At 37.0% G+C, this 24964-nt stretch overlaps 1 protein-coding gene across 1 annotated transcript; it reads left to right on the top strand.

Annotated features, from left to right (window-relative positions):
• The first annotated feature begins 422 nt into the window (after positions 1-422).
• LOC121415608 (60S ribosomal protein L17-like) lies at positions 423-16477 on the top strand. The gene is made up of 7 exons (XM_041608888.1): positions 423-471; positions 8990-9043; positions 9378-9418; positions 9813-9947; positions 12739-12837; positions 14440-14536; positions 16131-16477. The coding sequence occupies exons 2-7, from the start codon at positions 9004-9006 to the stop codon at positions 16271-16273; spliced, it is 555 nt and encodes a 184-aa protein (XP_041464822.1). The 5' UTR covers positions 423-471; positions 8990-9003; the 3' UTR covers positions 16274-16477.
• The last annotated feature ends 8487 nt before the right edge of the window (positions 16478-24964 follow it).

Raw genomic sequence — 24964 nt, 5'->3', positions numbered from 1 at the left:
CTAGCATTTCTATAACTGTTTGAACTTAGGTGTTACACTAATACTATATATATTTTTATTTGAAGTACATTTTAAATTGCAATGAATTATTGATTACTAATTATTTTCTTCTGAATTTTCAAGTATTGTAATCTTTTGTCAAATGGAGGCATATTATATAATTTGTTTATAGCCTTAATTCATGTAAATGGTTATTCACTTTCACTGTACATGTATGTTATTATAAATGTATTAAAGGTTTTTATATGTTTGATATAGTGTTTTTGTGTTTATTGACTTAAAGTTGTGAACAAAACAAATTTTCAATATGGATAAATAAACGAACTTGAACTAAACAAACAGGAAACACTTTGAATCTTTCTTGAAATCTACACGAGTTTTCCCATTGAAGATACCGTACCCTACTTCAAGTTTTGAAATGGTCAGATTTGTTCATCTTATCATGCCCTCTTTCGTGCGTGTCGAAATTAGGTACGAGGATATGTTTCGAATTACCTTTTGAAATCAAACTCAATACAAGGCATTTGAATGCCATCCTGGGTCCAAAATATGTTAAATTCATACTTAGTGTAATGTATTACCATTATTCTGTATAATTTATGAAGTATAGTGTAAAAATACTCCCATACGTGCGGTTTTGTTTTTGAAGGATTCTCTGGTGTTGACGGTAATAAGAGTAAAATTGTAATGCCCCACTTGTGTATATCCATGTAAGTGAATGGAGATTTGACTTGTAAATCCACTAATCGATGTGAAAATACACAAAAACCCTAAAGGGCTGTCAATATTTTAGAATTACACTTGAAGTTCGATTTATATGGTGTAATGTAAGTGATCCTACATCATTACAATTTACATGATTGAAACTTTCACACTGCTGCCTGGTTTGGGTGTCCGGACACCTAACAAAAATAAAGCCTTGCTTTTTTTTATCTCAAGAATAAGCCGAAATATAGGTTTAGTAGTGCTCATCACCATCAATATTTGTTCTCTATAAAATTTTCTTACATTTTGTGTTTAAAAGAATAGACATTTGCTTCTAATTTTTTCAAAATTGAGAGTAAAAGTCATGTCAGGACATCCGATCCAACCTGTCCGGACACACAACTGGGTAGGTAACCCAGGGAACTCCCGCCTAGCCAGGAGGCGTTCTGGGGTAAAAATCATAGTACTATTCGTACCTTTTACCCCCTAACGCCAGGCACTTGCAGGTATAGGGCCGCACGTCGGAAAGGAAAATGCAACTATACAAATGCACCAAACAGCGCCTTATAATTTGAATCTGACGTTAACACTTCTGTACATGGGTATAAATATCGGTTAGGAAAGTTTGGTATGTTTGGTAATGAAAGGGAACAAAAATCGCAGAAATGGGATGAAGAAATAAAAGTAGAAGAGAGTTTCCTACTCACATTTGTTGTCTTCGCCATCTTGGATCCATTGTTAATGCAACCTAGTTACGTGACGCTTATAGAGGGCGGCAAAATCAAGTGCTAAAATGTCCCGCTTCAACCACTGAACCAGGGGGGTGTTTCATCAATATTGTCGCGCGACAACTATCAGCGCTGACAGTTGTCGCGTGACAATATTGATGAAACACCCCCCTGGTTCAGTGGTTGAAGCGGGACATTTTAGCACTTGATTTTGCCGCCCTCTATAAGCGTCACGTAACTAGGTTGCATTAACAATGGATCCAAGATGGCGAAGACAACAAATGTGAGTAGGAAACTCTCTTCTACTTTTATTTCTTCATCCCATTTCTGCGATTTTTGTTCCCTTTCATTACCAAACATACCAAACTTTCCTAACCGATATTTATACCCATGTACAGAAGTGTTAACGTCAGATTCAAATTATAAGGCGCTGTTTGGTGCATTTGTATAGTTGCATTTTCCTTTCCGACGTGCGGCCCTATACCTGCAAGTGCCTGGCGTTAGGGGGTAAAAGGTACGAATAGTACTATGATTTTTACCCCAGAACGCCTCCTGGCTACTCCCGCCCGCGTAGCGGGTGGGAGCCCAGGACCTTACGTGTAATACCATACTCGCCTGACTCTGACTAGCGTGAAGTATGGTCAAAATAATTCTCCGAATAAATAGTTAAAACAGAAATCAAGCACTTACCACGATTATCAGTAGAGGCGCTGGTCAGAAAATTGGGATCGTCCCAGTTTACAGGGACTGTCTCAGAGACTCAAGGATTTCTTCACTCAAGAAATCTAGGAATGTTCATTCACCTGTCAAGTGCTGATACCAATCAAGTGTGCTAGTCAATGTAAACATCACATTTCATAACAAGATTATTGGAAGACGGTAAGTCATGAAAAATAGACGGTGAACTGGGGGGAATTGAGGTCACTGAATCTATTTTTAGCACTCTCAATTTCCGTAATTTCTGTCTTTGTCCCGTAGGGGGAAGTGAAAAAAAAACGTCCCCATAAACAAGGACAGTCTCAATTTATGAAGACATGATTTGTCTTGGTTTATGAGGATATCCTTGTTTTCTGGGACAATCCCAATTTTTGGACCAGCGCCTCTACTGATTATATGGATGAAGGTCTAACGAGTGGCAGTTTCCTGACATCTGGGCACAAAATGGAACCTCAAAAAAACGAAAAGTTCTACCCCCGTCTCGATTGGCCATTTTTGTTATGAATCGTAACAAAATGGCCGATCGAGACTGGGGTAGAAGGAGAGAACTTTTCGTTTTTTTGAGGTTCCAGTTTGTGCCCAGATGTCAGGAAACTGCCACTTGTTAGACCTTCATCCATATAATCGTGGTAAGTGCTTGATTTCTGTTTTAACTATTTATTCAGAGAATTATTTTGACCATACTTCACGCTAGTCAGGTGAGTATGGTCAATTACCGTAAGTAACGGTGTATTAACCGCACCTTTTTCTCGGCGGGATAGAAGCGAAAGTCGGGGGTGCGGTTTATACACGGTGACGGGTTTGAGCCGGCCCGCCGTAACCCCTCCCGTACATGTACGATGTCTGCCAGTTCACAACACATCGAGTGGGCGGGCGTAGCCGCCCAGGCAATGTCGTTTACAGGGGTATGAGCCGCGGGTAATGGGAAGCAATTATTACGATCTTAATTAGATATTGTCAAAAACAAACGCACCCACCTTCATGACACTAATTTTGACTTTATTCTCAATTCAAAGTAGTGAAGTTCCCTGGCTAAGTTAAAAGGGACGCCAAGCATACTCGGTAAAATTTTGTCACCGCTGAGCGGGAGTTGAGTGAGCTTTGTATAGATTGCGTTGTAATATGGTTAGTGCGACTTAAGCCGGCGCTATTAAAAGTTCCGTTTCGCACCAGCTCGTTTTTTCCCTTCCTGTTTGCTCTTCATAAGATACCATGTAAACCACGCACGAGAGAGACGGCACGAAGCCGTAAAAAACAACTGGAAAAAAATGTCAATTTCTTTGTTTCTTGAACTTTCCTGTAATCCCGTATCCAAAATTCATGCTAAAACATCAAATTTCTGAAAGTGATTGTGAGGTTGTGATGCAAGAAATGTGAATGTTTCTTCCTCCTACGCTGGGAAAGACACAGATCATAATTTGATAAGATGTATTGGCATGACTGCTACTGTATGTAGTTTGCAATGAAATGGCAGTTCTGTGTGTGTGTACACTGTGACTGTGAGTGAGTGTGTAAGTGGCCAATATTGGCGGGACCGTTCTTTCTTTCTAACATTTGTAGATGAATTGATCAAGAACAGCAGATTTCCGCATACCGGTAATCTCTTTGGATACTTAACTTTGAAATCTTAAACTTAGTTTTTGTTTCTTCGTACCTCAAATATGCATGTAAATGTGAGAAGTATTTTTTTTTTTTTTAGTCCAAAGTTGGGGGTGCGGTTAATACACGGGTGCGGTTAATACACCGTTACTTACGGTACATGTAAGGTCCTGGGTTACTGGATAGGGTGACTGCACACGGAGCAAAAAATTTCGCCCTTTTCACTGCATTTACACAGCCAAAAATGGTCATGGTTTTGAGGCAAAAATCAAAGTTCAATGCATTTCTGACATATGATCCTGTTATCCAAATTTAATTATTTTGGTACCAAATTAAGGAGAGGAAATTGCTCCAAATAGCATACTTGGTTTACATTCGGCTAGGGCCTAGGCCTACAATAATTTTGATGTGGCATTAAAAAAGGCAGTTCAAAGTCTCGTATCGTGAATAAATATATGATCAGTTCCCCCATGTCTGCGCGGTCTCCTAAGTCTGCGCACCCGCGCATCTGCGCGATTTTAGTAAAAGAAGATACGCAACGAGCACAAACTTTACACATGCAATACAAAGGCAGGTATTCATAAAAAAATCTGACTCAAAATGGTGGAAAAAGAATGAATTTGGGGCATTTCATGTGACTGCCTCAAAATGCAGCCTTTTTCAACAAAATCCCCGAATTGTGTGCAAAGTGAATGAGTGCGCAGACATACATGTAGGGTAGGCCTACCCCTTTTTTTTCAATCTGCAAATGACTGCCCAAGGTTTTTTCAAGAAAATCTGATATTTTCTATCATTTTTTAATGAGAAATTTGGTACACATACTCTTAATATAAGGAACACTATTAACCAAAAGATTTTGGGAAAGAAATTTATGTTTAATCTTAACTCGAATTGCTAGGTGCGCAGACTTGGGGCCCACCATCATACCATATTTTTGTAAACTAGCAGGTTTTCATAGTATCGATAATGGTAAATCCAATGGGAATAATAATTTTTCACCTTATCTTAAGGATCAAGTGTTCGAATTGATTTCAAAATACCCTTCCCCATCTAGCAGTTACTCCAGAAAGCCCAATGCAAAACTGCACACAAAATATCTGCACTCTGTGTGTGGTCGTGTGTTTCAGCTGTGTGTGTTGTGACAAATCATACTACAGAGCCTATTGAGAGCATTTTCATTCGAAATTCTTTTGGTCATTTCTCAAAAACCGATTCATGGATTTTACTATGAAATTTTGTAGATTTCTATTTTTCACTATTTTCATCAAGATCTGAAAAAAATCAGTTTAATAAAGTGGTTGATGAGATAGAAAAATCTTACAGTCTCCCTAGCATTATCTGAATGTAAAAAAAAGTAGGACATGTAGGGTTGGGGGGCCTAATGAAATTTGAAATGGCTAGGCCTAACTAAGACTAAGTTAGGCTAGCCTAGAGGCTTGTGGCGAGTAAAATTATTTTTACTATACGTAGGCTTCCTCCCCATGAATCCTGTGTTGGCATACCTCGAGCGAAGTTCGTGCAGGCTCCACTTCACTACCTACCGCTACACTACGCTCCACCTCACCGAACTTCGAGACCATGAACTCGATCTGATATTCCGAGTGACAAAAGGTGGGATTTTATGGGGGGAAAAAATCAATATTCTTACTTTACACAAACATAAGTTTCACTTCTCCATGCTTCTATCAGTCTAAAAAATTGGTGATTTAGAACCAACATGAAGCTCCTCACACGTACAAATAATTCGCTGCCGATTTCAAAACATCGGATGCGACATGCGCGAGGTACTGGGTCCGGTCCGAGCTCGGACCCGGCCGTAGTGTAGCGATAGTGAAGTGGAATGGAGCCTGCACGAACTGCGCTCGAGGTAAGGTCGGTATAGCATAGGCCCACACACAGGTAGGTATTTTGGAGACATGAACGTTGCTCCAAAATACTTAATTTGTTTAACTTATCACACAATTTTGTAAATGGAAAAGAAGGTCATTTCCCCCCATTAGGCACTTATAACCTTATTTTGACATGAAAAATAATACAAAAATTAAGAAAAATCATGTAAGAAGATGAGTAGATACAGATGATCTTGCCACCATATTTCTGTCTTTGTTTTTTGCCTAGTTATAAGAGAGGGTGACGATATGAGCAGTGCCAATTAAAATTTTAAAAAATACTTCCATTGGCCAATGAATATTGTGAATTGTGAAATACTTGCATTAGCCAATGAATATTATATATTGGCTAATGCAAGTATTTTACAATTAATTATATTTTTCGGTCGCTCCACCTTCCCGAACATCAAGCCACAAAACTCGCTCTGATACTCCAAGTGACAAAGGTGGGATTTTATCGGTGGGAAATGTAAAATTCATGCAACATCACGATCTTTAAAAACAATTGAAATTAATATTATTACCCTACACAAAGGTTCACTTCTTTTCTATGGTTCTATCAGTCTCAAAATTGGTGATTTAGAGCCAACATGGAGTTCCTCACATGTATAAATCGCTACCCATCTTAAAAGCATCGCATGCGCGGGGTCCGAGCTCAGACCCTTGCGCATGCCATATTTTGAAATCGGCAGCGAGTTGGATGCGCTGGATATAGCTACTGTATGCTGTAGCGTTATGATGCAAACTTTGTGTGTGTAGATTGAAGAAAAATTTGGAAGACGATCTGGCTTGCAATTTGAACTGTAGAAAGTTGATAAAAATGCATGCAAAATCAGGAGAAAAATTGCGCTAATTTAAAAATTATTGGTTGCCCGATTCGGGCCACTAAAACCTAGCATTTTTCAGTAATTGTTGCCTGAGGTGAATTTCTGGTGACCCCGGGCTTCCGCTAATGTTGAGCCTTGTTTATTGTACAAAATATTAGTTGAAACGGCATGAAAAAAAAGAATAAAAACTCAATTTCTTACTTTACACCCTAATTTCGCTCCATATCCATCTTCCGGTTTGCCTCAAAATTGGTGATTTAGAGTCAACATGGAGTTCCTCACACATATAAATAATTCGCTGCCGATTTCAGAACATTTCGTGCACATGCGTGAGGGTCCGAGCTAGACAAAAGCGCATGCGATGTTTTTGTTCAATGGTCATGGTTGTGATTCTGACTTTAATAAAACGGTTCAATTTTCTGACAGCCTTTATTCATTGATATTTTTGGTCACTGACATCGTGGGTGAATGGGATGAGGGCATGACTTGTGTGAAATGTGTCATGACGAAAACCTCCATTTGAGAACACTATAACCCAGTTTCCCTCAATCAATACTCCAAATATGACAAACCCTATTTGCCCCAAGCAAGCAATTTAAGTATCAAAACACCTGTATCTTGACCTTGGTCCGAAGATAACACAACAGCCCGAGTGCGGTCCCTGCAAAGCATGCCATCATTTTTATTCACTTTCCTTATTTCGAGGTCAATTTTTTTCGTTCGAAATTGAAAATGGACTAACATTGGATTTCTGAATACAATATGCCTTTGAAAACGTGATTAAATATCGAATACAATAATTTCATTCCGAAGGTCCTACTACAGGTAGAGAAGTCTTACATAATAGCACAGCTGTTGTTTATCATTTCGTCCTTGGCTCAACGCTCATAATCTGGCCTGTGGAGGTGAAATTGAGACAGCAGGGATTACGGCTGGCCAAGGGGGGTTGATCAGGCGGGTATTTCATAAAGCTGTTAGTAAGTTAAGAGCGACTGGTGATTCTGTCTTGCAGTAAATGGTACACATCATTGGCGATGATTTAGTGCGCGAGAAAGGATCACCAGTCGTTCTTAAAGTCGCTCTTAACTTACGAACAGCTTTATGAAACGGCCCCCCTAGGCTTGGAAATGATTTTTTGGATTTACATGCGCAAAATGGGGTATAAAACCCCAGTTTGCAATCTGAACTGCGGTCTTTCTCCAAATGGGGGTTTGACGTAATTTAACATTTTTTTAAAGATGAAGTTATTGTGACTAACAGGTAATTGTAAAAAATAGCAGAAAAAGTATAAACATTGTAGTTTTGATGAAAAAGCATCAACCTTATAAAGTTATTAGGCCTAGATCTAGAAATATTTATTTTAATTTGTGATATCATATGTGAGCACTGGCCAAATTGTGGTTCGGGAACTACTTTTTTATTTGTAATGAACCGATGTGTGTGACTGAGTAAGTTCTACTGTACAAAGTGAACGGTGGCTCCCTATTTCACAATACTGTCGAGCTTTTTTCCCATATGTTGTGAAGTAAAAGTTCAATAGAATTTTATTTTAAGAAATGTCATGAAAATGTTTTCTATTGTGCTTTCAGTAGATATCAACAGACATAAAAACTTTCTTAATCTTTTTTGGATTTTCCTCAAAACTTCACCAATATTTTTTTTTCTGGTATGATCCAATGATGCAATACTGTAGAAATCTGTTGTTGGTGTTATTGCTGTGAAGTACATGTACATGAATGTGATCTCAGACAATGGCTTCATCACATTTTACCATTGCTTTTATACTACAATAGTAGGCTCCAGAGCACTTACAGCAAACTTTAGACACAGTTGGTCAAAAGACCCCCCTTTAAGAGCAAAGTTGCATTACAGCTTTACATTCAACCTTGCATGAGTTGTGTAAGTGGGGACAGAAGAAATAGAAGATTTGAGTTATGAGTGGCTAAATAGAATGTAAAGAGAAGAAGACTTGAAAAAAATTGATTTATGTCAATAAGTGATCATCCAGCTTGTGCGAGTTTGACTTACACAAGGTTGACTGTCCTTTGTCTCCACTTTAGATGCAGGGTAGTCCCCTCCGATGAGTAAAGGGAAAAAAAATAACCTCCCAGAAATAAAAGAAGAAAAAAAATCAATGAATAAAGGCTGTCAGATAATTTAACTATTGTATTACTTTCAGAATCACAACCAGCTAAAGGCCTGGTCACACCACCCGAGCATTGTTGGAGCAGTTGTGGAGCGGTAGGGAGGGAGGGTCAAATTTCGCTCTCAAAATTGGGGAAAAAAATCGAAAATGGTGAACGGTAGGGAGCGGTGATGATTTTTTTCTCTCCGCTCCAACAACACTCGGGCGGTGTGACCAGGCCTTAAAGGATGCTGAATGGGAGTTTGAATAGGAAATTGGTAAATACTGAGATGGCTGTGTAAGGACTGGGGACAGTCAACCTGCTTTATGAGATTCGTGCCCCCTTTCCCCTGGTACTTACATTATTGTAAATCTAGTTCTTTATTTCCTTTATTTCAGGATAACTTTCCAAGATGACGCGCTACTCCCAAGAACCGGAGAATGCTGCCAAGTGTAAGTAACAAAGGAAAACAAACCCTACATGTATATTGTGAGATGTATGAATGATATCTTTTAGTGGGTGTAGAATGTTGATGCATGTCAAGGCTTAAAACATTTGAAATGATATTGAGTTTATATTTTTAGATGTTGAGTGAAACTTCTTGTAAAATGTGAGTTGTGTACATGTACATCTACTTTTTTCTGTTCTTAACATTGCCGATTGAAGATCACTTTTGTAAAACGTGCATTTGTAATTACAAAGGAGGATTTGTTGGTGTACATCAAATCTCATTCTGAGATGTAATGCTGATTTATGCATTGATTATTCTATTTTATTTCTCAACAGCCTGCAAGGCAAGGGGGTCGTACCTCCGTGTTCACTTCAAGGTAAGATTTTTTTTTATCTTTCTCTGGATTTAATTCATGATATTTCTTTCAAAAAATTATCAGTAAAAAAAAACATTTTCTTTTAATTCCTCAAAGAAAATGAATACCCCTGGTAAAGCTCTTCTGACTGAAAATTTGAGGAAAATTTAAAATATTGGTAACATCATGTTTGGCTGGTTAGTTTCAGTACATTAGGAAAGTAGTAAAAATGAGGATGAGAACTCGAGATGGTACCCTTGGGCAATTAAGAATTCAGAATTCCTTAAGAAAGTAAAAGAAAGAATAAAAGTGTACTTTTGTACATCTAAAGTGAGCGATACTCGTTTCATCTTCTCTGTAATTATTGTCATCTTAACATATTTTGTAAAAAAATCTGAATTGGTCACATTCTCAGAACACCCGTGAAACTGCTCAGGCCATCAAGCACATGCACGTCCGCAAGGCTGTTCGTTTTCTTAAAGATGTGACCAACAAGAAGCAGTGTGTTCCATTCCGCAGATTCAATGCTACCGTTGGACGCAAGGCCCAGGTAAGAAAGCACTAGGATAAATTCAACGCTTGTGATTAATACAAAGGTCAGGGACCAGTTTCATGAAATCGTTCATGGATAATATCTAGAGAAGTGTGAAGCTTCAAAGATTTTGATAACCTGAAGAAAAAAAAAATAAATACAAAGCATGTTACATGTAGCTATGTCTATTTTGGAGTCGTTGCTCTCTGTATTGTATGCCTCTGTAACACTTTGTTTACTTGTGAAAAGGTTAATCTGGAGCGACTGTGTACTAGTACTGTAAGAAAAAATCATGAGATTTATATTTACAGATGATTTCACTCGTTCATGTATACCATCAGATTGCCGCAGCCAGTGTGATTGTGGGTAGTGGTGCGGTTCTTCTGTATGGATTTTTTAATCTAATATTTCATGATTTGCTTATAAAACTAAAATAAGTGTAAAAAAAATTGATAGTGTCATTTTGGGTCTCAACTGCATAGCAGAGTGAGACTATTGGTGCCGCTTATGCGGCGGCGTAAACATCAAATTTTTTGAAATAACTTTTTTGAGCATTGAGCATAACTTAGTAGAAAGTATTTGGACCTAGTTCATGAAACTTGGACCTAAGGTCAATCAAGTATTACTGAACGTCCTGCCTGAGTTTCAGGTCACATGACCAAGGTCAAAGGTCATTTAGGGTCAATGAACTTAGACCATGTTTTTGAAATGTCATCATCATAAATTTGAAAGTATATGGACCTAGTTCATGAAACTTGGGCTATGAGGGTAATCAAATATCATTGAACATCCTGCCTGAGTTTCAAGTCACATTACCAAGGTCAAAGGTCATTTAGGGTCAATGAACTTTGGCCAGGTTGGGGGTATTGTTGAATCACCATCATAACTTTGAAAGTTTATGGATCTAATTTATATAACTTGGGTATTCAAGTATCACTGAATATCCTGTGTGAGGTTCAGGTCACATGACCAAGGTTAAAGGTCATTTAAGGTCAATGAAGTTGGGGGTATTTGTTGAATTCCCATCATAACTTTGAAAGCTTATGGATCTGATTCCTATAACTTAAACATGAGAGTAATCAAGTATCAATGAACATCTCATGCGAGTTTCGATCACATGACCAAAGTCAAAGGCATAAGGTCAATAAACTTTGGCCATGTTGGAGGTAATTATTAAATTGCTGTCATAACTTTCAAAGTTTATGGATATAGTTTATGAAATGTGGACTTTGAGACTTTCACGTTTATAATTTCGTGGAGCTCAATAAATCGCTCTCCTTATTTTTTTGAGGAGCTCAATTGAGCTCCTCAGAATCGCTCTGTGTGAGGAGCTCAAATCAATTCATTACAATACATGTACATGTATGATAGATTGTAGATTTTTCTTAACATTGTATATATATATATATGCAATAGCTGTGTTAGCTATTAATTAATCTGTGGTGAAACTAGGCCTGGGTCACGTCAATACGTTTACAAGATGTCGTACGCGCTCCTGCAAAAAAAAAAAAATTGCTAAAATTTCACATTTTACATCTTTAAATCCATGAAATGGCCTTCTTTTTTCCATAATTCCTTGAAATTACTTTGAATTAGTTGAGAACTATCAGAAAAATGAAGAATATTCACCACTTTCCCGACTCTGATTTGAACTTACCTCGGTAAATATTGTAGTCCCACATGTAGACTTCCATGGTGTTGCCATGAAAATCTACATATGGGACTACATGGGACTGCAATATTTACCGAGATTAAATTAAAATCAGAGTCGGGAAAGAGATGAATATTCTTCATATTTCTGATAGATTTCAACTAAATCAAAGTAATTTCAAGGAATTATTGAAAAAAAGAAGGCCATTTCATCGATTTAAAGATGTGAAATGTGAAATTTTAGCAATATTTTTTTTCCTTTTTTTTTTTTTTTTTTTAGGAGCGCGATTTTTTGCTCTCCTTATTTTTTTTTCTCCTTATTTTTTTTCTCCTTATTTTTTTTAAGGAGCGCGGTAGGAGCGCCGGCGCGATCGCGCTCCTCAAAAATGAAGATCTGGACTTTGGGGAAATCAGTATCACTGACAAGTCTTGGGTCACATGATCAAGGTCAAATGTCATTTAGGGTCATTGAATGTAGTATTGTATCATTATATGGTGTTTTTTGTGGAAATTATTTTACAGTAGTTTTAAAGTCAGCAATGCTGAAATGCCTAATGCAGGTGAGATTGCCAGAGGCGCTCCAATTGTTTTTCTTCTAAAAAAGTCTACATAAAAAAAATCCTTTTTGACAGTTTCCAATGATTTAGACATTCTGCAGCCTTGAAATCTTTGCACAGCCTCACAGCTCAGAGTATTTCTACACAAGTCCTGCTGGTTGTTATCTAAAGTTTAGTTTCGTTAAGATCACTTTGGGTGATTTTAAATAAATAAAATGATAGGGATTGTCCCTTCCAAATCCTTCCTGTTTATCCAGCTTCTGCAAGGTATTTTGTATCGCACAAATATCTCCTTCAAAAATATATCCCACTTTGAGAGGAATGCTTTTATAATATTCTTGTTTAATTTTTTTTTTGTTATGTAAAAACATATTCTTACATTTCCAACGTTGTCATTCACAGCATTCACAGGACAAATTTTTCAGTTTTTATTATTGTGCAAGTAAAATTTGTTACAAGTTGAAGGAAGTTTTGTTGCAACATGTTCAACATGGACATAATTTACTGTATTTTGTTTTAAGAGGATTGCAAATTTTCATAAATATTACTTTTTTTATTAGGCTGGGATGACTCTGAACATATATTGTTCTATTCTATTATAGGCTAAGGCATGGAATCACACCCAAGGTCGCTGGCCCAAGAAGAGTGCAGAGTTCCTTCTTCAGCTCTTGAAGAATGCTGAGAGCAATGCTGAGTACAAGGTAAATCTCCTTCCCTTTATGATTTTAATAGCTGTTCAAAAATAATATTCTAGAATTAATTGAAAAAAAAAGCAAAAACTTTTTTGGTTTACTTTTCTGTTCATAAGTGCATTGGCTCACTGATATTGGAATGTCTTATGCATAGATATGAATGATTTTCATCAGACTGCACAAGTAAATGTATTTACACAGAACAACCAGGTTTCTTTTATTGTGGTTGAACAGATCTGTTGCTTTCTGACCTAACAACATTTGCAAAATTTATTTTGTATAAAAACGTGTTTTATTTAAACTCCTGTTGACTTGAGTGCACTTGTTAGTTAACATTGTTTTGTAGCAGCTTGATCAGTCGGTTATGCAGTTATTTATGCTTTGAAAATTCACCTGAGCATGATGTTTCTATAAACTGTAGTCTTGATGGATGAATTGATTAGTTGTAAATTTTTAATCACGTTCCTGAAAATCGGGTTGAGAATATTTGGAGAAAAAAAATCTTGATGATTGATGATGGAATATCATTGTTGTGAAAAAGAATCCTATCCTTTTTTTCCTTATCATCCAAATTTATGGAACATCTTGTCATGATTTTGTTGACAGTGGATTTCTGTGCCTTGCAGTGTCATCCTCAGTCTGATATACAGTGGTGCTCAAAAGTTATGAACCTCACCAGAAAATGAATATATTTCAAGCGTTTAAGTTCTGCCATTTTAGATACTTAATTATAAGTCAGGTGATAGAATATTACATTCAGGAAATTTTGCTTCTCTGGGCTCGCCAAACATTGTTATCTACATTCAACACTTAGCATGAAGGAGGGAATTTTGTGGTGGGGTTCACAAAATTTTGAGCACAACTGTATGAACAGATTATGTGAGTTAACAGTATACATTTCATGTTTTATATCAACTGAAGGCAATAGCAAAATTTTAGTAGATTTGGTGCTTCTAATGTTTTGGTTAAAAATGATTTATTTCAAATAGACAACTAAGGCACCCTGGTTCGTAGTCCAACAATCATAAAACATTGATAGCAAGTGCAGTCATATCATAGAATTTAAAACTACATTCCTGAACTTCTTATGTCTAAGGGTTGAGTTATCATTAAATGAAGAAAATTTCTCCTGAAAAAGTGACAATGTTGTATTAGTTAAGGAGCTAATAAATTCAAGCTAGTAAATTGAGAAATCCCCCATGCAAAATAATGGGTTTTTTTTCATTGTGTTCATTCATTGTTTGACATCATTTTGATATCTAATCTTAAACCAGTTAAAAATTGTTTATTTTTAATGAGTGTGTTGCTCTAGCCATGACTAAATGGTCTGGGACGGGGGCATTCAATCATTATGTCCAGAGATGCCAAGTTCAAAGACCAGCTATGCATGAGATTTTCTGTGAATCTGAGTGAGATCACAGACATTGTGTACAATGTATATGGGGATAGGCTGTGATAGTTGCGTGAGACAGAGATTTTAGGGGATGAGTCCAAAATGAGTCCACAAGAGTCCAAAATGCTTGAGTCTCACGCATAATGCGTGAGACTTGGTAGCTCTGTATGTCTCAGCAGTAGTCGAAAGGTAACACAGCATTTTTCTGTACCATGCAGGGCCTTGACGTGGACTCCCTTGTCATCGATCACATCCAGGTCAACGCAGCCCCCAAGATGAGGAGGAGAACATACCGTGCTCATGGACGTATTAATCGTAAGTGCCAGTCATGTCTTTATGCCTCAATTATTTCTTAGAGGGAAACTTTGTTGTGCACCATGTCTATTTGTAGACATTTTTATCTCGCCCACCAAAGGTGAAGGCGAGATTTCGTCCGTCCGTCACAAACCTTATGACACATAACTCTGCAACCGTATGTCGCTTTTCAACCAAACTTGGATGGTAGATGTACTTTAGGGGACCTGCATGTTATGCTGCAGCCTATGTAGCTAATGTCGTTTCCAAAGAATGATGTATACACACTTGGGGTTTGAAGAGGAATGTAAATTCCTATGAATTCACCCTCTTGCTAGATAGTATCTGACTTGGAAACCATTTTTGTCTTGCCCACCAGAGGTGAAGGCGAGCCTTCGTCGAGATGTCGTCTGTCAGTCTTTATGACACATAACTCTGCAACCATAAGTCTTTTTTCAACCAAACTTGGATGGTAGATGTACTTAAGGGACCAGCATGTTATTTAGTCAGAGGTCACATAATAGGTTAAAGGTCATTTTCAGGTCCATGTTAAAGTTTACATGCAAGACTCTCTTATGATACACAACTCCGCAACTGAAAGTCACTTTTCAGCCAAACTTGGGTTGTTGATGTACTTAGAGGACCTGCATGTTATGCTGGAGTCGGAGGTCACATGGTAACAAAGTTCATTTTCAGATCAACGTTAGAGTTTATGTGCAATACTCACTTATGACACATAACTCTGCAACCGTAAGTCACTTTTCAGTAAAACTTGGATGGTAGATGTACTTGAGGGACCTGCATGTTATGCTGCAGTCAGAAGTCACATTGTGTGGTCAAAATGATTTTTCAGGTCAAAGTTAAAGTGTACATGCAAGACTCTCTTATGACACATAAATCTGCAACCATATGTCACTTTTCAACCAAACTTGGGTTGTAGATGAACTTAGGAGACCTGCATGTTATGTTTTAGTTGCAGGTCACATGGTCAGGTCAAGACTCTTATGATAAATGCTATTCCATCCCAGTTATTTCACAATGAAGTTTTGATACAATTCTGTTGCGTGTCCTCGCAAATCACAATTCTGGTTATATTAAGTTGACGAGACACAAAATCGCTTATGTCTTGTTTGGAGTGAGAATCATTTTTTTGCAGTGTTTAGATCACAAAACACCTTATGACGGATCTATGACCAAATATATTAGAATAGGATGGTTTGATATTTGATTTGAACTTTAATTGAACATGTATGGATTTTCAACTTATGTTGGAGAACAGAGGGTATGATTTTAGAAAGCAATTGTCAGCAAATCTTGAGCCCAGTTTTGGCTTTTACTATAATGTGACGGTCTCTCAGTGTCCTCAACTTCGTTCCTTTTTTTTCAATTGTAATCATGTTTAAGTTTACTTCATTGCATTCATGTTGATTGCAGTTGCATTCAAAGGACAGATGACTTTTACCAAGTCCAATATACTTCTCTGACTATGGAAATCTGTTTGACTTAGACTGAAAAGAGGTAAAAGAACACATGTACTGCATAATCTGGTTTGAAAATTGCCATGTCTTATATGCCGAGTTAACTGTATTTCCTGTCCTTTTCATTTTCTTTCCAGCTTACATGAGTTCCCCATGCCACATTGAATTGATCCTGACTGAGCGTGAACAGGTGGTACCTAAGCCAGAGGAAGAGGAGGAGGCCAAGAAGAAGGTCTCCAAGAAGAAGCTTGCCCGCCAGAAGATGATGGCCAGGGATTAGATCAGCAGCACAATTCAATGGTAGCAACAGGACACTCGTAATGCGAAACCCAGCAATAGCAGCAAGAACTCTAAATCAATCCTTCATTATTGATCTTATCGGGAGAGATCAACATCACAGAAACTCAAAGACACATTCTCCGGGCCATATGTTGAATATTATGCAGATGTTCAATGTGTGAGACAATAAATACAATGTACAATATTCAAAGCTTCGATTGTTGTGCTTAGATTTATGTGTTGTGGTTTAAAGGGTGAAAGAACAACTAACTCTGTGTGATTTGAATCAAGAGGACAGCAGAATAATAGTTTTTTTAGGGGAATTCTTACAATGAGGTGTAAAAACAAGATTATCAAAGGCCAAATCCACTCTTACCAATTTTTTTAACAAATAGAGGAAAAAAAATCCACAGCATTTAATGTTTAACAAGAATTAGATGAATTGGATGTACAACATATTCAGCTTGGTCATTTGCGTAATACTGCTACTAGTATGTGCAAATAACTATCAATACTGTAATAAATGACAAGACTTTCAAGTTTGATGAGATTTTAATTTTAAATGCTCATAATGTTTGATTTTTATTTGTTTATTTAATTGAACTTTTTGTCTGAGTGGACTTGGCCTTTGGAGAACACAAGACTTCAGATTGACCTCTCAGCTTTGGAGGTTATTCAAATTGTGCAGGTGGAATTGTCTCTGCTACTATACAGTGATCAGCAAGAGAGGGCAGCATTCCTTTACGCTTTGTAGAATGACAGGCTAGCTTATCTGTAGAAGAAAATGAATGCATGTCAGTAGCTAATTCAAAAGAACTAATGTGTACAGGTGCATTTTGAAAGTAGAACAAAAACTTAGTCAAACTTGTGCTTACAAAACAAAGGTACAGCTAGCTAGACAGTTGTCTTGCCGAGTAAGCCATGATCAAGAAAGGAACAGAGTACTACTGAGATTTAACCCCAAAATTGACGGCTATTTCGATGCTTAAGAAGACTGAGAGGGGGGGGGGCTATGATCTGGCCATCATCGTGATCACGACAGAAATTTGCACACGTGTTACCTATGGCATAATCTACAAAACTAAGTTCCAATTCTGCGAAAAATCTCTGCTAATAATGCTAATTTATGTGTAAAATAAACATTATTTTTCTAATTAAATAATGCCCCCAAAATGCTAATTTTTGGTTCACAGACTCTGTATAGGAATCTGATCAAATTTACTATTAAAAAATTTCAACATGGCATTTATTTTCTTATGTATTTTATTGTTTTCTAAATTTCTTATGTATTTCTTTGTTTTTTACTTTTGTTTTTTATTGTTTTTTCAATGTTGATTGTATGAGACTTTATTTTGACCATAAACAAGATGAAATTCATTGATTTTAATCAGTAAAAGGAAAAATATTGATGCATTGATGAATTTGGGCTCAAAACACTAGTTGCATTGGATTTATACACGAATTCCCTTTTTTTTCAGCCATTTGGGATCCGCATGCACTTACAAAATATTGCGTAATTTGGGAACCGCGTACCTTGGGGTCTTAATTTGTTCTCAAAAGAGAACTTAAGTAAAACTTAAGTAAAAGTCAGCAAGCGACGCGGTCAAAAATATTACACAGCGGATTTATCGCGAAAAATATCGAGGGGGGGGGCTGAATCAGCCCCCCCCCCCCCCCCCAGTCTTATTAGGGTTAAAAAATTATATAAACTTCATTTATATACAATACACTGTCGACAAAGGAAGAAAAAATCATTTTCTATCAACCAGGGGCAAAAGGCTTGGAGGAATCAAAATGATAAATCACTTAAAATTTGGGAAAAATATTGCGCGAAAATGAAGCTTGTTCACTTCCATTGCTACGTAGTGCTTGAAGTTGGCCTCAGTATGCTTTCATGTGCAGGGCAAGAACACCACCTGTCATTTATCTTAGAACATTTGTGTTCTTTGAATGCTAATAATAGAAGTTGACTTAATGTATACTTTCTAGTGATGTTGAAACAATTCTTTTGAGGTGGGAGTTAGTGTAATGTGCATGTTTTTTCATGTTATGTCATTCAGTCAGGGGATCTTTCATTTTTAAGACGAGGGTATTGTCTTCGTGTAGTGGTTCAGTCGCTTGACTCTAAAACCAAGGGTTGAGGGTTTGGATCCCACCCAGCCAGCGCCAATGTCCTTTGGCAAGGTACTTATCCATGTTTGTCACTCATCATCCGATGGGTTGAATAGGTACCTGGGGGTGTTGCATAAAGCTGTTCGTAAAGTTACGCACGACTGGTGACATTTCTTGTGCCACACTATCCCTATGTAGCTCACTTAGCCCCTCAAGATCATGTTCCAGTCGTGCGTAAGGTTGTGCGTAACTTTACGAACAGCTTTATGAAACACCCACCTGGTAAGATATGACAGTCAATGTGATTAGATTGGCATGTGTGCACCGATAAATGGGTGCCTGGCCAGAATACTCCCCAGGGAATGGAGATGGTGCACTTAAAATTATGTATGGAACCATGGACCTATTACAAATATAATGGGTCCATGATGGAACAGTGATGGATTGTATGACCGGAGTAATAACAATTACAATGTAAAGTGCTTAGAAACCAACGTACGAAGCGCTATATAAATGTAACTTAATATTAAGAAGAATGGTAAATCTAACTATTATTAGTATTGAGAATGAGAGGAGTGGGGTGTACATAATGCAGTTATTGATGAGCACGAGAACGGGAGAGAGAAAGAGGGAGTGAATTTGAAGATAGATAGACCAAAGAAATGATAAATGAAAAAGGGAAAGATCAAAGTATTCGGATAAGTATAAAGGAGAAAAGGAATGGATGAAGCATGACCAAATTATCCGCACACACCCATACCCTGTCACAGACGCCGCTCCAAAACTAAAATAAAGAACACATTGTAAACTAAAATCCGGGACTAGAATCAAATGAATTACTGATGAAATAAGTAACCTGAAAAAAAAGTAGAAGTAAAAATGAATGTGATAAAGATAAGATAATTCAGATGATAATGTCAAGAATTGCAAGAGGATGATGTAGGATTTTTTTTGAGAATTTGTCTGTTAATAAATGACTTGAGTCTAGGTAACTTGCTGATGACCTTCACAGCCCATCAAACCAGTCCCTTCGTAAGCTCTGTCAATCTAATTTACCTGCCTATAAACTTCACCTACCTATAACAATAAATAAGTATACCTATTTGACCCAATAAACTTGGCCTACATCTGCCAATTAACTTGACTGACTTTGACCTACCTGTGTTTTAGAGCTTAGCCGACATAATCCTTGGAAAATTGAATTTGCATTATTATGGCCTGGGCTTCTGGAATATACCCTGGATTTAGCCAGAAATCGTTCATCATAATAATTGTTACAAAAAAAAAGAAAAGAAAAAGAATACGTGACATGAAAATTGGAGTGTTTGATAGAAGAAAGACTCGACAGATGGCAACTTGAATATTGTTGATATTTTAAAGAGGTTTATTCGCTTCAATTGGAAAATGTATGTAGAATGTAGGCCTATGGTAATGACGTACCATTTGTTCTTGTTGCCTTCGCTTAATGTCAACCGTATTTAGGCCGGGGTATTTTGGGAGTTCATATGGCCGGGGGGGGGGGCTTCTAGGCCACCCCCTCCCCCTTTGAGATCTCGGCCGGTGACCGCGCGATCGCGCCGAAAATCGGCACGCAGGTTGTCTTGGACATAATCTCCAAAACTGTGTGGTAATTTATTTCATGCATATTGCTATTAAGTGATTATGGTAATTTATGCGTAATTAGTAAGCGAAATCATACTTTTCCCTCCAACTCCCTAAATAATGCTTTAAAATTAAATGTTCGAATTTTTTGTATAAAAACTCTTTGTGGTGTTCTTAGCAAGTGTATTTGAAAAAAATTGCAATATCAGATCAATTTCTTATGTATTATATTGGATTTTTTTTGCAATTTCTTTGTATTTCTTTGTTTTTTTACTTTGTGTTTTTTATTGTTTTTTTCAATTAGATTTGTTTGGGACTCTTCTGAGATAATAAATAGCATAAAATAAATACGTTTAGACCAACAATACTTAAAATAATCATACATTTATGATTTTTGGTTGAAAACACAACTTTGTACACGAATTCACGTTTTTGAGCAATTTTTTTGTCTGAAATGCACTTACATAATCTTGCGTAATTTCGGAACCGCATACCGGGTGACGCAAAACTAGTCTCAACAGTAATCTATCTATCTATCTATCTATTGCAAATAGCACGGTGGTCTTATATGAATAAAGAAATATGCCGAATATTCCTGTTAAAATTTCGGACTTTTCCCATTTTGTTCTGAGACGATCATCGCCCCGCCGAACGTACGAGTGTCATAGAGGGCAGTTATCTCTTTCTTCTGCCTTTCTTATCTGACGTTTAACTGCGTGAATATTCCTACACACAGTTTGGCAAATTGCTTGACATTTCTTTGATAATAATTATTCATAGAAAAATACATATGTCATGCGCGTGTGTACCATTCATGAAGTCAAGCCATATTGCATCAAAGATTAGTCGAACATTACAATACTTACATATTATTGTAAAAAAAATCTTCTTTTTCCCGATAAGAATCAAAATGTTTATCATGATTCTATTTTCAAATTTTAAATCATGAACATTGCGCTATTAAAGGGATGGTCCGGGCTGAAAATTTTTATATCTAAAAATAAATAGAGTAAAATTCACAGAGCAAAATGGTGAAAATATCAAAAATGGATTACAAATAACAAAGTTAATGAATTTTAAAGTTTATCAATATTTTGTGAAAACAGTAATATGCACATCGTCATGAATATTCATTAGGTGGGCTGATGATGTCACATCTCCACTTTCTTTTTTCTTATGTTATTACATGAAATCATAAATGTTTCATTTTTTTCATGCATGTGTAAATGATGTGTCTCCATTATGATGAAATAACTTGCGGCAATAAATACCTAATGCACTTAATCAGTTGTCAATCCAATTGTTTTAGTTCTTGGTAGAAAACTTTTGAATAAATCTAATTTCATATTATAAAATACAAGAGAACAAGTGGGGATGTGACATCATCAGCCCACCTAGTGAATATTCATACAGAAAAGCCTAGAACTGTTTCACCGGAATAATGCAAATCTTTAAAATTCAATAACTTTGTTATTTGTTATCCAATTTTGATCACATTTTTACCATTTTGCTTTGTGAATTTTACTCTATTTATTGAGATTCCCTTTCGTTTTCTTTTCTCCACACTACGTGTCTCGGTCTGGATATGTTTTCTCGAGATTGTTAGTAGGTATTTAAAATGAAATTTTATCCCCCCCCCCCCCTCCCTTGTATGATAAGGAATTGCGACTTAAACTTCCCCTATCTTCTTGAACCACCGCTATGAATGATACAATACACTCCTTGCCTATATCACTGCTGAAGATGGGTGGATAACCGTGACCTTTCGATCCGTTCTGGGAGCGCATCCCCGCAGACATGTCTATAAAAATGTTTTGACGGGCCCCATCACTGAGCATTTCCAGGGTAAAATAAACAGGTTTATTGAAGCCAAGTCCGCGTAATGTGAGGTCAACGTTATTCCCACCCACCATTCCAATCACCTCTTCACTTTTAAAACAACCTTGCATCTCCGTCCTTTTTTAAGAAGCGCCTCACGTACTTACTTTCAAAGAAACTGTTTTGCTTTTCTTTTAAATTGGATCATTCTGGTAACATTGACAGATAAACAATTTAATAAGCGCCCACGTTGAACGATTTTGGTGCAGTACAGAGCTACGGGTTTAAAGCCTACTAACCCCCTGTGATTTCTCAAGTTGAGAAAAGAAAAAATAATAAAGGAAAAGGAAAAAAGAGAGGCCACTCTACCCCTTATTATTCAATTGAGAAATGAAAAAAAAAACCGTCACCCATAGGTCATATCCCTATTAATTTTTTTTTCCATGCACATTATTCGCACTGTAGGCCTAAAAGCAAAATGTCTTTGGAGAAAACTACCAGCCACGCCCCGAAAGGAAGTCGACAAGTTGGCACTGCCCCTGATGGTCCTTTTGATGACGAGCGAATGGTGGTGATATGTCATAGTATCTTAAAAGTAAAAAATAATCATAAATTTTAACAAACTTGGACAAATTACAAAAAAGTTATGAATGTTCAAATGTCGTAGAAAGAAATAATGGGGTTTCATATTGGCTGCAGTGATGTTAGGTTCCTAGTCACCAAAAAAATGACAAATGTATTATATTTAAAAAGTTTATAGGAATCATATTTTGTTTTATGATGTCGCACATTGCTTTATATGTTATGTTTCATTACCGCGCCAAGGGGACATTGCTTATGAAAAACTGCAAATTTCTTATAGGGTAAATGGTAAACGGGAGTAGTCCTTTCTGTATTTTTTTTTTTTAATCAAGTTCTTCTCAGTCCGATTTCTTTCATTCCATTTCCATCCAGTTTGTCTTGTTTTTTCTTCTTTAAAACCACTCTACAATCGTGTCTGGATTCTCCATTACTATTGGGGTATTTAGATCCTGGCCAGTGGGGAATTTGAGCCCCAAAATGAGGAGCGAATATTGAGCAAACTTTTCAAACATAAACGAGTGAAACGATGAGTGAGCTATGAAATTTCGAGCTTCAATACAAAAGTCTAATTTTGTGTTAGATTTTGTTACAATATGAAGAAAATTAAGAAAATACTATCAGATGCAACTCTTCTCCCTTTCAGTTTCTTTCTTTCGTGAAAATTTTGGGATCCATAGCCTCACCCCCCCCCCCTCCCATCCATACGCCATTGATCCTGGCCCAGTCATCCTCATTCATTTCATTTGCAGGTTGCACGGGCCTAATCACAACTGGCAGGCAAAAGATATTCATTCGAGACAACCCATTGCTCAATTTTTAAATTTGATATTGCTGATTGACAAAAATGAATGAATATGAGTGACAATCTAACACTGATTATAGGGGGGGGGTACCTACTGAACTTCCTTTTTCCAAATTGGAAAGATATATCACCACTATATGGAACTATATTTTTACTGGCGAAAGAATTAGGCCCGTTTTACTCTATCAAGTGATGACTTTGATCCCGTCAGGTGTAGTCTTCATAAATGCTGATTTATTTTTAAAATTAGCCGGTCGAGGTATACCCTTTACTGGTCAGATATGGAATGTCAGATATATATCCTATCCAATGGTAGTAAACATTCAACCCTCGAATTTCTTCCTTATTTTTTATGAATTCTTTTTAAGTGCCACTTTAACACACGAGTCTATGGGAAATGAATTAGGCCTGTGAGCCCTATAGAAGGCTGAATGAGACATTTTAAGTTACCCAATAGTTGTGGGTGGAGATGGGGAGTCACGAAGACCTCAGTATTATTTTCAGATCCACAAATGTGGGCCCATTAAATCTACTACTAGACCAAATTTGTTTGTCTATCTGCCTGCATAGATTCCACCCAATGAGCACACCAAAAGGCGGGAAAATGAAGTCTCTGGGATTTTATTTGCTTACCCAACAGGTGATCATCCGGTCGTTTGCACGGAGCTCTCACTTTGAGAGAGATGCTCATACGATCATGACCATGAAGATCTCGAATATTTGCCGAATTCAACGATGAAAGAGAAAGTGTGGATCATACGATCGAGTGATAGGGGAAGGGGAGAAGAGAGAGGGATAAAGAGAGGGGGAGGGAGAGAGAATGAAAGAGAGGTGTGGAAAGCAAAGAGAAGGGAAGTGGAAAGATGCATTTTTATGAAAAAAAAAAACACATTCAAATGAAACGAAACCGTAGGCTAATTCGAATTGTAAAGCGAACGTTAAATCTGAAATCTGCGATTAAAGGGGACTAAAAGAGAATTAAAGAGTATTTGATACGATTACCCCAGGCATATTATGCACGATTCAAGTGCATGACTAAATTACACACACACACACACACACACACACACACACATATATATATATATATATATATATATATATATATATATATATATATGTATATATATATATACATATTTATATATGATTGTCGATTTGCTTTTTAATTATATGAAATTCATATTGCATTTTGGTTCAAAATGAAATAGGCCTATAAATAATTGGGGTGGTTTTCATTCAAATAATGATTAATTTCGAATGAATAACTTGGATCGTGAACAACTCGATTGTTTTTTATGCGTTTCATCGACACCTTTCCAATGTCCATAGGATTGGCATGGCAATCGGTGTTATGCACATCTCATCAACAGCGATACAATTTCTATCACGAGTGAAATACTTGGCTACAGGTACCCGAGACATTCATGATTTTAAATGTCAGAGTTCCACACACTTTCATGTCTCCTTATAATGTTCTTCTGTTTTTCAAGCCTGGCTCATTGCGATTGTGACACTAAGACCGGTGCACCGGTCGGTGGCGTGATGAGGCAAATATGGGGCCAAGAGGATGAGGAGCCAGTGAATAACAATATGATATTAATTCATTCTATCGTAGAGGGGGAAATTCGATTTTAATTTTCTACTTGTAATCTGTCTGAGGGCTTGCATGTACAAGCATGATATCAAACGAACATAAACAATTTGCCCCTATCAGCGTCTCAGGTAAGTATACATGGAGAGATGATTATATTTACTTGTCTGAAAATTAATGTC

Source organism: Lytechinus variegatus, chromosome 5 (assembly GCF_018143015.1).
Source record: "Lytechinus variegatus isolate NC3 chromosome 5, Lvar_3.0, whole genome shotgun sequence".
In the NCBI taxonomy this organism is placed as follows: domain Eukaryota; kingdom Metazoa; phylum Echinodermata; class Echinoidea; order Temnopleuroida; family Toxopneustidae; genus Lytechinus; species Lytechinus variegatus.
This window is presented reverse-complemented; position numbering and strand designations above follow the sequence as displayed.

Bases quoted from the DNA above. Each gene is read 5' to 3' on its own strand.
- LOC121415608 (XM_041608888.1), top strand. From the start codon at position 9,004: ATGACGCGCTACTCCCAAGAACCGGAGAATGCTGCCAAGT. The intron at 9,948-12,738 runs GTAAGAAAGCAC...ATTCTATTATAG, and splicing joins CCGTTGGACGCAAGGCCCAG to GCTAAGGCATGGAATCACAC. The intron at 12,838-14,439 runs GTAAATCTCCTT...TGTACCATGCAG, and splicing joins AGAGCAATGCTGAGTACAAG to GGCCTTGACGTGGACTCCCT.